This window comes from Manis pentadactyla, chromosome 14 (genome assembly GCF_030020395.1).
Source record: "Manis pentadactyla isolate mManPen7 chromosome 14, mManPen7.hap1, whole genome shotgun sequence".
NCBI classification, from domain to species: Eukaryota; Metazoa; Chordata; class Mammalia; order Pholidota; family Manidae; genus Manis; species Manis pentadactyla.
In genome coordinates, this window is record NC_080032.1 from 81,447,766 (window position 1) to 81,460,553 (window position 12,788).

At 39.5% G+C, this 12,788-nt stretch overlaps 1 protein-coding gene across 2 annotated transcripts in view; it reads right to left on the reverse strand.

The window, feature by feature from the left end:
* Positions 1-7,876: 7,876 nt before the first annotated feature.
* INTS13 (integrator complex subunit 13) overlaps positions 7,877-12,788 on the reverse strand; it is a 28,685-nt gene continuing 23,773 nt past the window's right edge. For both annotated transcript variants that reach the window (XM_036889285.2, XM_036889284.2), the window contains 2 exons: positions 8,987-9,122; positions 7,877-8,224 (listed from right to left, as the gene is read on the reverse strand). In XM_036889285.2, coding sequence (XP_036745180.2) covers positions 8,185-8,224; positions 8,987-9,122 — 176 coding nt within the window. In that variant the 3' untranslated portion in view covers positions 7,877-8,184. The remainder of the gene's footprint in view (positions 8,225-8,986; positions 9,123-12,788) is intronic.

The following is a 12,788-nucleotide window of genomic DNA, read 5'->3' on the forward strand; positions in this document are numbered from 1 at the left end:
TAAGGACATGTCCGTCCCAGGTAAACAATTCTATCAGGAAGGAATAGTGAAGCTGATGAAACCTGAGCCTGTTTGAAGCTTATCTTCCTAGTAGTGAGAACATACACTGTTCATCAATCCCATGAAATATGCAACAGTGCTCATGTCTCGCTTTAGAATAGTCTTTCTCTTCATCAAGTGATGGCCCATCTGTCTTCTAGATTGATTGTGACTTTTTCCAGTAGTATGACACTCCTGTTCTTTCCAACTTAGTGCTATCCGCAATATTGAAAGCCACCTGCCTTTGTTATAGTATAGATAGACCCATTTTTGGGATAATCAGTCACCTTGTCTTCCTTCTTAGATAGCACCAAACCATACCTACACAGAGCTTGAATTGTTTTCTAGCTTCTTGAGATTTAACTGCATCAATTGAAATTACAGGACTAGTTCTTGACTGTCTCCGCTCAATTATACAACTTTTTGTGTCCTGAACTTATGTGTTGAGCTCTTAACCACATCCACAATCACATACATAAGACAGTCAGTTCCGGCATTTGGGCCTCCTGCCCCATAACCCAGATTTGGTTACTTGATACCGCTAAGGAGCTAATTTTAAGCTCTTCTTCAATCCTGTAGTTTAAGGCTGAAAGGGTTAGGAAAGTTGGAAACTAGGAAACTCCATGAATATGCAAAATATCAAGATTATAATGCAAAATCTACCAGTTGGTGATAACAGGGAGGACGAAGAAGGGAGGAAGAGAGGGAAAGGGAAGAGGAAGAAAGAAAATGGAAGAGAAAGGCCAGACAGGGTTTGGGATGGATGAACCAGATCCGTGAGTAGTTGAAGGAAGTGTCCCCAGATCAAAGGCTGGAAACAGATGAAAGAAGCCAGTCCTTTCACTCCTCTCTGGAGCTGTGTATGTGGCACCCAAATACCAAACAGGACGGCCTGCTGAGGCACACATCTGTCCATGGAGTACCAGCAGATGCCTTCCCACTGTCCCACATAAATCAGGTCAAAAGTGAATATGGGGGAAACAAGTCAACCATCAAGATAGCCTTAAAATTTTAAATATTTATTTGTTTAAATGTTTTTCTTGTTTGCTCTTTCTAGGTCAATCCAACACATTTCCAAGAGTTGTTAATCCAATTTAATTGATAACAGCAACTACTGGGCACAGACTTCACTTCCCAATCCCTCCTGACACATTTTATGACCAGGAAGATGGCCACTCAGGTCGCCTGATGCTTGCCATAAAATCAGTAAATGGATACCCTTCAGGTTCAGAAAGCTGACTGCAACTTAATGCGACTCATCAAGTAATGCATGGATATCCATGAATTGGGCTGAACTGGATTTTCAATATTCTCCTCAGGAATTTATTCTTTGTGCCACTGATTCTGGGGGTCTGGTTGCTCAGATGCTTTTGACTGTTGAGCTTCCCAAAGTACCCCCTGCCACACTTACACATGCATACAAAAAACCATGTCTACTCATTCATAAAGAAGAGAGAGAAGATTGGTCTGTTTTTTTGCTAAACTCACTGACTATCTAAACTCCACTAGTCCTGAACAAATTGTACTAACTACCTTGAGACCAGGGTCTACTATTATATTCTGGTATAACAGAGCTCTATGTCTGGTTAGTGTCAGTTCTCTGAGACGGTGTCCTAACCACACAGTTAAGGAAGTGATGTTTTACCTAAGGAGGCCTGGTGGAAATGTCCGTCCAATCTTCGCATCTGCTATGTTACCAGAGTACAAAATCAGTGCAGTTGAGCATATCACATATAGTGGAATCTGCCTTATTCTGGAGCCAGAAAATGGGTCGTTAATTGAAAAGAGCATTCTTACCTCAACTAGCAAAGAAAACAGCCCCTGGATTAGAACTCTTTGGCTCTGTGGATAAGTCTGTGTATACTGACGGTGACAGCCAGGGCAAGTGCAGCCTACATTTCTGTAAGAACTGTAGAGCTTCCCTCATTCCTCAGTCCCTGGTATTTCAAGGAAGAACCTTAAGCAATACTGACCAGGAAATGTATGTGCTAAGGCCCCGAAAGCCACCCATCCTGGGGTGTGATGTTCCACCTTCACTTCCATCAGGGATAGGGGTACCACCGCCTTCTCTGCATCAGCCCTACAGAGAAACTGTGGTCCTTGCCACAGAAACAAAGATCCCTGCCATTGTCCCAACCTCCAACACATCAGCTCCTGTCGCATTGTGAAACAGATCTCTTTAGCCAGAGGAAAAGTAAGTTATGCCATCAGAAATCCAAGTGCATCAACAATTGCATGAAGAACAAGGCTAACTGATTTAGCAATTAGGTAAAATAAACAATTGCTGAATCAAATTGTCAAAAGAAGAGCAATTATTTATTAATTGTATGAACACACGACCAATTAATTCTAATCCCTTATTTCCCCTTCCAAGCCTGGATGGCCCATTATAAATTTATGTCACCCAGGCCACCACTGCCATGAGGAAATCACTTAATGACTCATTTATTATTGAAAGTAATCATACCATTGGCAAAAGTATCTCTGAACGTGAAAAATACTGTAAATTATAAATTCAAGTTACTTATTACAAACTTCAGCATAAAGACACAAATTAAAATTCTCCAGTGGGTTAAAGTTCTATTATGCATGAGCAAAGAAGTATTGATTCTTTACCTCTCCCTTGTATTTTTACCTTTAGATTACAAAATGCAATATAATGAGTTATAAGAAATATGTTTTGGGTCAGATAACCCAAAACATATTTTTCTCAGGTATATTTGGCCCTCATCCACAGTTCCTGAAAACATTTCAGAGGCTTAAACACAAGATGGGTGCCTTGTCACATTAATGAGACTTTTGAACCCCACCCAAGGGCAGGTCTGGAACTTTATAATCAGCCAATGGCCAATGATTTAGTCAATCACGACTGAGCAGTGAAGCCCTCACAAAAACCCCTGAGAAGAGTGTATCTTTCCTTTTGCATCCTGCTTCTATGTTAGAGAGACACTGGGAACCAGACTGTGTCCACATGCCACCGAGCCAGGCCCCAAGCTCCACAAGGGTAGAAGTTTCTTTATTAGGGACCTTGCCCTGTGTATCTCTTCATCTGGCTGTTTTCACTTTTATCTTTTACGGTATCCTTTATTAAAATGGTAAACCTAAGTGTTTCCCTGAGTTGTGTGACCTGCTCTGCAAATTAATAGAACCTAAGGGGGAGGTCACTGGAACCTCCTGTCTGTAGCTGGTAGGTCAGAAGCACAGGGAACAGCCTGGGACTTTCACGGGCGTCTAGAGTTGGGGGTAGAAGGCAGTATTGTAGGATGGAGCCCTTACCCTGAGGAATCTGGTGCTGTTTCCTGGCAGACAGCGTCAGAATGGAGTTCTCAGACACCCTGCTGCTGCTTGAGAATTGCTTGGTGTTACGTGTGGGAAGACCGCCCTCCCCACCCCCCCACTCGCACACACATGGGAAGTGGGTCTGGGAGCCTGAAAGGCCTTGGTGTGGGACTCACAAACTCATCATGCTGATGTTACAAGGCGACCCAAAAATAACAGCAAACCTCCCCTCAGTTCTCTTCCCTTGTCAAGGTACCATAATGAGGCAAGGACACTTTTGTTACGATACTTCTGAGACAGCTGACCACATTTACATCCTCTACTTCTAACTTCATTTGCATAGCATTTTAGTCACTGCACTTTAGTTTCTGCTCCCACCATTCCATGGAAATGGGTTTTTGGAAGTAATTACTAGCATTTTGGTTGCATATCCTTTGGTTGGCTTGGTCTGTCTTCAATCTTCTGAACATCTCTGCAGGTCCTGTGACACTTTATTATTTACTATCTGAAAGATGTTATATAACTATTGATTGTATTTTCTATGCTGTACTTTCATCCTTGAGACTAATTTATACCATGATTGAGATTTGGGGCCCCTTTAACCCCTTCACCTATTTCACCCACCCACCATAACCCCTCTCCCATGGGAACCACCAGTGACTTCTCAGTGTCTTTTGAATCTACTACCATTTTGTTCATTTTGGTTTGTTTTCAAATTCCACAAATAAGTGAAATCATGTTATTTGTATTTCTCTCCCTGGCTTATTTCGCTTAGCATAATACTCTCTGTTGATCAAATGGAAGGATTTCTTTATTCCTTATGGCTGAATAATATTCCGTTGTGTATATATACTGTGTCTTCTTTATCCATTCATCTACTAATGGACATTTTGGTTGCTTCCATATCTTTGCTATTGTAAATAGTGCAGTAATAAACATAGGGGTACATATGTCTCTTCAAATCAGGGATTTTGTTTGGGTGAATTCCTAGAAGTGGAATTGCTGGGTCATAGGGTATATCTATTTTTAGTATTTTGAGGAACTTCCGTACTGCTTTCCATAGTAGCTGCACCAATTTACAATCCCATTGACAATGTAGGAGGGATCCCTTTTTCCACATCCTCGCCAACACTTATTGTCTTTTGGGTGATGGCCATTCTAACTGGTGCGAAGTGGTATCTCATTGTGGTTTTGATTTGCATTTCCCTGATGATTAGCGATGTGGAGCATCTTTTCATGTGCCTGTTGCCCATCTGTATTTCTTTTTTTGGAAAAATGTCTATTTAGGTCCTCTGCCCATTTTTTAATCATTTCTTGTTGATTCATATGAGTTCTTTATATATTTTGGATGTTAACCCTTTATTGGATAAATCATTTATGAATATATTCTCCCGTACTGTGTGTGTGTGTGTGGACTTGTTTTGTTGGTGGTTGCTCCACAGTTCCTGCTCCCTCTTGTGGTAAAATCTTGAAGCCTGTATGCCTTCTCTGAGTCCTGCAATGCATGAGTGCAGACAGCCTGCATTCCCCAAAGTGGCACTAAACCTCAAGTTTGTGGTCCCTCCTTGGCCTGCAGATTCAAGCCAGCTTTCTGCAGAAGCTAGCTGTCTGTCAAGGCTCCTCTCACCACTGCCACTGGGAGCACAGCAGGCTGGGCACAGGCTGGGGGTGTGTGAGGCACGCAGAGGGCTGGGGGGCTGCCCATGGCCACTTGTGAGGGAATCCGTGAGGATGTCCCCAGCAGCTTGCAGGCAGGCTTCAACGGTCCACAGTACAGCTCGTAGGATCCATGTCCCTTTAATGCCCAGCCTTTGTCTGCCCCTCAAGTCTTGTAGTTTGCAATTCAGTACTCGGCATGGGGCAAGAAAGAGAGGAAACCCCTTGGCAACACCCTGTACAACTGTGAAGCCAGTGCTCACTCACCCACTCTCCTTCCCATGGGAGAAATCATGGGCTGAGGGCTCTCTTGGCCCCAAGCTGTGCAGCCCGGAGGAAGGGTGACGGGGGTGAAGTCAAGCTGTTTCTCTAATCCACTTTAGTAACTTCAGACTCGTATATATATATATATTATTTGCTCCACCGGTGTGCTGAAACTTCTCTTTTAGGAACCTGGATTTCCACAAAGGCTCTCTTGCCCGTGGGTGATTGTTTCCCTGAGGCTCCCAGACTGTTGCCGAGAGGGACTGAATCCAGTTCACAAGCTACTGAGGTGTCCACAGCTGCGACTGAGATCTGCAGAGGTCCCCTGGCATATGATGGTGGATCCCACAGCCCCCTCAAAGGCACTATTGTACATAGATGGGTGCCAACAAAAACAGTTCATAAATTTTGCTTTTGTGGGGGGAGCAAAAATGAGAGACATCTTTTGCTACCATGATGCTGACATCAGAATGTTTTAATTGAAAGTGTCTCTGTTCTGTCTGGGGCAACTTTGATTTCTGCAATCACTAGGTCTGAGCTTAAGCTTAGATTCCAGTATTGGCTGGATACCTTTTTTTAATTTAAATTTTTGTCCACTTTTCTTGACTAGAAAATCCTCAATATGGATAGTGTTTCAAAAGAACCAACAAATAACAGTCATTCTTGTATTTCTGTCCTAAGATGGTCACTTCCACAAAAGGCTGGAATATATACCCTAAGGCAAGGCCAAGTACAGCCTGACCCTTTGTGGGGGTGAGAGGAGCCGGAGATGCTCAAAAGACCTCTGGTAAAGGAGGTGGAACAAGTCGGCAGGATAACTCTGATACCAACAGCACGGAGTAACACAGAAAGCCACTGGCGCAGCAGAGTTCAAAATGCAGCCATAGACATCTTCCTACACTGACGGGTAGTGCCTGCAATGGGGTATAGGGGGACTCGATAATATGGGGTAATGCAGTAACCACACTGTTTTTCATGTGAAACCTTCATAAGAGTGTTTATCAATGATACCTTAATAAAAAAAAATGTGGGACATATACACCATGGAAAAAAAGAAGAAATCCTGTCATTTGCAATGACATGGATGGATCTAGAGGGTATTATGCTAAGTGAGATAAGCCAGGCATAGAAAGACAAATTTGGTATGATTTCACTTATTTGTGGAATATAAAAGCAAAGCAAAACAGAAGGAACAAAACAGCATATTTCATACTCAGAAGTGACTAGTGGTTGCCATGTGGGTGGGGTTGTGGGTGAGTGGGGAGGGTAAGGGAAATGAAGGGGTGCAAAAATTCTCAATTCTCAATCATAATAGAAGCTGGTCACAGAGCTGGTAGTACAGCATGGAGAATGTAGTCAATGATTCTCTAACATCTTATGTGACAGATAGCCTCCGCACTAGTGGGGGTGAGGATTTAAATAATGTGGGTAACTGTTAAACTACTGTGTTGTATATTTGAGACCAATGTAAGATTGTGTATCAACAATACTTCAATAAAAAGAATTTTAAAAAAATGCAGCCATAGAAAATACCACCAGCTGGCAGAGCACAGTAACAGGAGTTTATAAATAGTATCTAAAAATGAGACTGAAATGTGGATAAGACTGTCAACAGGTAAGTAACACACTGGAAAAGGAAAAGCATAAAATGAGAGTAAAAATGATCCCAGTCTTTGAAGTTGGGTTGTAAAGGAAGATTTTGGATCCAGAAATAAACAGGGACTCCAATGGAACACAAGCTGGAAAATGGGTATCAAGAATAAGACACAGAATATCAGAACCCAAACAGAAGCAAATACGATGTAATAATTCAGTACTGGATTACAGCTCCTTAAATCTTGCAAGTCTAAGGTGCTAATTAGGCCTGTCATGCTTGTGCATGACTTGTGTAGGTGTCTATCTAAACAGTGATAAGGAATAAAAATAGCTCTAGCCTAGGGGAGAGGGCTAGTGCAAGGGCTGAGAACGAGACAGTTGATACAAGAGAGGGATGTAATTTTCCCTGGACTGACAAGGCAGCCTGCTGAACCCTTCTTTAAATACCAGGTTTGTTGTTTATTTTTTTAATCGAAATACTGAATCTCTATGTTTAAACAAAGGGCTTTTTCCTCCTCTACTAAACACTCAAGGGAAAATGGCAAGCCTAGAATAAACATTTAACATTGAAATAACATGAGATTCCAGATGAAGAAACTTAAGAAAACTCACCAGATGTACACCACATAACCATGACATTTCTACCAAGATTCTACCCAGGGATAAAAACAAATAACCCAGTAACTTTCTTCTCTGTGACATAATTTCCTTTATGCTCCTCCTTCAATATGATAAGTCAGTAGAGAGTGCCTAGCAGAAAAACATGTTTTCTAATATGGGTAAATATAAATTTATACCAACAACCTGAAAATTCTGCTTTTAAATGGATAACACATATGCAAAATAATTTAAAGTACAAGATAAACCAACAAAAAACATCCATTTTTCGAAACGCACTGTATATATGCTGTAGATGGAGAGGCAAGATTTTATTTTGAATATTGCAAAATTCACCTAAATTCTGATAAATTTTTTTAATTTCTAAAAAGTTGAGTCATTAAATGATTATCTTTTTCCTAAAGGAATACTCCAGTATTTTGCATTTCAGATATTTTAATAGTTTTATTTGGCAAAGAGAAGCCTAAGAATTTTTTAAAAAACATTTCTAGAGGGAACACCCTTTACCATAAAATAAATTTGTGTGATTTAGGAGGACAAATCTCAAATGTATATTTTTGATATATGTGCCAATTTTACAATTAATACAAAAAAGATAGTTGAAATGTTTTAAAAATGTAAAAACTAGTCCAGGCAACATACAACTATACAATCTTGCTGTAAAAGTACTCGTATCAAATTCTGCCCAAAATATTTATGCAATATAGTAAATTTAGTTCCTCAAGTCACTCTTCACTGCCGGCTGGCTTTTCCATTTTCTGTTGTCTCCATTCTGAAAAATAGGAGGAAAAGAAATGAATTGATAAAATAAAACATTCACCTATTATCATTATTTTTTTTCCCCTTATCTTTCACATGAAATTAACTCTAATATATTCACAGAAGAACAGCAGCGCTTCAGAAAAGGAGTAAAGTTAGGGTTCCTCTGGTGAGTCTTAACATCCCAATTTCGCAGATGCGTGAAAATTAAGGCCAAGAGAGATTGAGTTTCCCAAGGTTTTACGTTAAAGGCTACCTTTTCCACCACACCTTTCCAAGCAAAACTAATCAAAATAATCTCTCCCATTTAGTCAAGGATTTCCTTTTCCACTAAAGAAATGCATTTACTAATATATCTTCAAGAAGTCTTCTAAAAAAAAGAGATTAAAACAATCAAAACTGAGAGTTATTCAATTGAAATCAGTAATTTTATTGTGTTACTTAATGGGAAAATATTTTCCCCCTGTTATTTTATACAGATTCAGTGTTGCATACTAGGTTTTCTCTATGATTGTTTTTCCCTCAATTGTGTTTACTGAGCAGTGAAAAACAATGCTCTAAGGAAAAAATATTTTTAGGGTTACAATCAACATAATCAGGGCTTTTTCAATAATCAAGACTCAAAGTTGTTAATTTTTTCTCTTTATAACAACAGGTATCAGTTCATAATATTAGTAATAAAAAATTGTTGAACACAACAGAATGTTTAATATTTTTTAAACTTATTATAGTAAGGCAATTAAGGAAGCCGGCTTCTACAGTAAATAATACAGACCCATTTTCCTCTTTAAGATGTTGATATAACTCAGCTCTGTTATTAACAGAGTTCAAACGTCCAGCAAACTCCTGATGTTTTCTGGAATTGGCAGTGTTGAGTCTATTACTCCACAAAGATAATAAGGACACAGGCCCTGGTGTTGTAATTGAAAGAAGAGAAAAAAGGTAGAATAATTCATTACTTCTAAATTTACAAATTTAAAAAATTTACCTTTAATTCTATTTTTCACTCCATACAATTACCATCTTTCTCCTATTCTAAAACTTACATGTGTTTAAGGGTCCCCAGGACCACCTCCTAGTTTGGTGACTTGCTGGAAGGACTTAAATGACTAGACACAAAGTGAGAGTCATGGCTAAGAGTCACTGCACGGTAAGCATACAGTCACCGATCTGGGGGAAGGAAACACCACGCAAAGACTGGAGGAGTCCATTTGCAAACTTCCCACGCTCTCTGCCTCCAGCGAGGGCTCACGCTGAGTGCGTACTCTCTCCAGCAGCAAAACCACAGCCATGTGTGCACAGTACTTCTTCCAGGAAAGTCACTGGGGGCTAATCACACAGTCATTTTCTGCCAAATACAACCAGTAAAATTCCAGACTCCTAGAAGGAAAGCAGGTGTTTGGTTCCGATGTTAAGGCAAAACGACTCCCATCACTTAGGAAATGTTCTACAAGCCAAGTTCCTGGATGCCAGCTAAGGGCAAATCATGCAAGCAGGCTCTTCTAATGAAAACAGCCTTAGGCTTGCTATGTTAACTACTTTGTACACAATATGAAACAGGCAAAAGAACTAGAATAGCCACACAACTTCGAAAAGTAGGAAAAAGAAGACTCACTACCTGATTTTAAGACTCTACTTGTAGTGATGTGACAGTATTGTATTGGCAAGAGGATGCACAGATCAACGGGACATAAAAGAAAACCCAGGAAGAGACTCCCACATACAAAATCAAGTGATTTCTGTACAAAGGCAATTCAACAAAGAAAGGATGGTAGTTTCAACAGATGCTGCTGAAACAAGGAGGACATCATATACAAGAAAATAAACACTGACCTACAACTTATGACATATTAAAAAAACAAACCTCAAAATGGATCATGGCCTTAATATAAAATCCAAAATTATAGGACACCTAAAGAATACAGAGGAGTAAATCTTTGTGATTTTGGATAATGCAAAGGCTTCTTATACATAACACTAAAAGCATAATCTTTAAAAAAAAAACTGATATATTGGACTTCATCAAAATTAAAGGCCTGGGCTCTGCCAAAGTTATAAATATTTGGCCACAGAAAACATTTGCAACTCACATATCCAACAAAGGATTTGTATCCAAAACCCCAACAGCCCAGTTTAAGAATGACAGAAGTATCTGAATGGGCCCTTCATCAAAGAGCGCATGCAGCTGGTGAAAAAGCAGCTGAAAAGTGGCTCACCATTAGTTAAAAGACAAACAGAAATTAAACCACAGTGAAATACTACTACCTACTAATTGGAAGAGAAAAAAGGAAATCCTGTCGATAGCAAATGCTGCCAAGGACACAGTACAACCAGAACTCGTAACTGCTCGTGGGAATGAACCAGCCACTTTCGAAAAATGAGTTGGCAGCTTCTAATAAAGTTAGCCAAATGCAATGTAAAGAAAATCAACTGATACACATACAGCACAGATGAATCTCAAATCATTCTGCTATGTGAAATAACCCAACCTCAAAAGCAGCACACTTTATGATTTCATTTATATGGCACAATTATAGGAAGAGAAAACACATCAATAGTTATGAGGAATTGTGGCAGAGGGGAGTGTAGGATAACCAGTAACGGGCAGTCCAACAGACTTTTTTGGGGTGATGAAACTGTTCTATACTTTTACTATGGTGGTGGTTACACAACTGTGAGCATTGTCTAAACTCACAGAACTGTACACGAAGGAGTTAATCATTACTGCACGTAAATTTTTAATAACATTAACAAAATAAAAGCATTTTTCTTCTTATAAGACAAATACATGTTCATTTGATAAAATTTAGAAAGATAAAATTAAGAAAGCAACAAAACAAAGAAGGAAATCAAAAGCACCCATAATATCACAGCTATCTTTTTTCAATGCCTATCTAGTACCAGTAAAGCTGTATTTTGGTGTTTCTGTTAGTGTATCACACAAAGAGCGCTGAATTGGTTTTCACTGTATCTAGAGGGCATGTTTGGAATAGCCCAGTATTATATAAAGAGTATACAGCAGGCATAAAATTCACTTTAGAGGGTCCTTGGAAGTCATTTACCAAAGCAGATGATATTGAGGTATAATAAAAGGCCCATATAAGTTTCTGGAGACATGTGACTTAGGTTGTAAGACAGAATGAAAGAAAAAACACGTTTGTTTCAACACTCAGCCTTGAATGGAAGTGAACAAGGGAAGACAAGACAGTGATTTGCTATCAAGTTGTTTCCCATATGGGCCATTCTACATAATGTTTCAGGGTGAAAAGCATTAGGGACCTATTTAATTTAACTGTAAGTGATAAGCTAGTGTATATGTGCATAAAAAATTAAAAAAAAAATGGGAATCAAGGTATATATGGTTTTGTAGTGTGCTCTTTTAAAAAAGCTTTTTTCATTCAACAAATGATAATTGAATTTCTACTTTGGGACAGGGACTGCATTGGGTGATACTGACATAATTATAAATTTTAAAAAGCTCCTGCCTTAAAAATGCCCAGGCTGCTAGTAGAGGCAAGATGCTGACAAGCATGTCAGTGCAGTTCTCCCAGCACTCCTGACAGAAGCAACCTGGGGTGCAATGGCAGCACAAAGCAGCACCTCACTTAACTTCCTGTTTTAAATACTGAGATAATATAGGTGACATGCGATATTATATTAGGTTCAGTGGTACCACATAGCAATTCCACATTTATATACATTATGAAGTGATCACCACCATAAGTCCAGTTGCCGTCACCAAATATAATTATTACAGTATTACTGACTGTATTCCCTCGCTGTTTTTAGCATTTCTCTGTTTAATAACTGGAAGTTTGTACCTCTATGATCCCCTTCACTTGCTTCACCCACCTCCCCCTGTCCCTCCCCTCTGGCATCTAACTTAATTGCTAAGTTAGGAAGTCTGGGAGCTCTTCCCTGTAAAAGACTTGCTTAAGCTGAAATCTGAATGATATACATGAGCAAGAGGAAGAGTGGGCATTTATGGCAATAATTATTTTTGTGCTATATAAACTCTACCCTATGAACACACACCATCGTCATTTTCTTATTAGTATGTGTTCTGGTTGCTTGCAACTTCTTGCCACTCTAATAATTTTTAGAGTTCTACTTTCCAAGCAGTGTGGAGGCACTGTTCAGATTAAACCCAAATTTCTCATCCTAACCAACAGTGACATATTTTGGCATTTGAGAACAGGATAATTTATCAACAATTGTTTATTTCCCAGGCACTCTAACAAATGCCTGAAAGGAAAATATGGTGAGATCACCCTTATCTCAGATTTCAGAGAAATCAGTAAGCTGGAGAATATTAGCATGTATCATGATATATATACTACAGCAGAAGCATATAAAAAAACATAAGCCTTACCTTCTTCCTGGGATGAGCTGCCAATACTACAATCTGGCTGGCCCTGAGGTCTTACTGCCTTAGGACAGGCATAGTGACAAGATATCAGATAGTTCTCTGTCTTACCATTTCTTATTTTTCCTGAAAGTATTAAATCTAGCTTATCTTCAAGAAAACTAAGGCCTACAATGATTTCAGGAGCTCCCAACCCATATCATATCTGTGA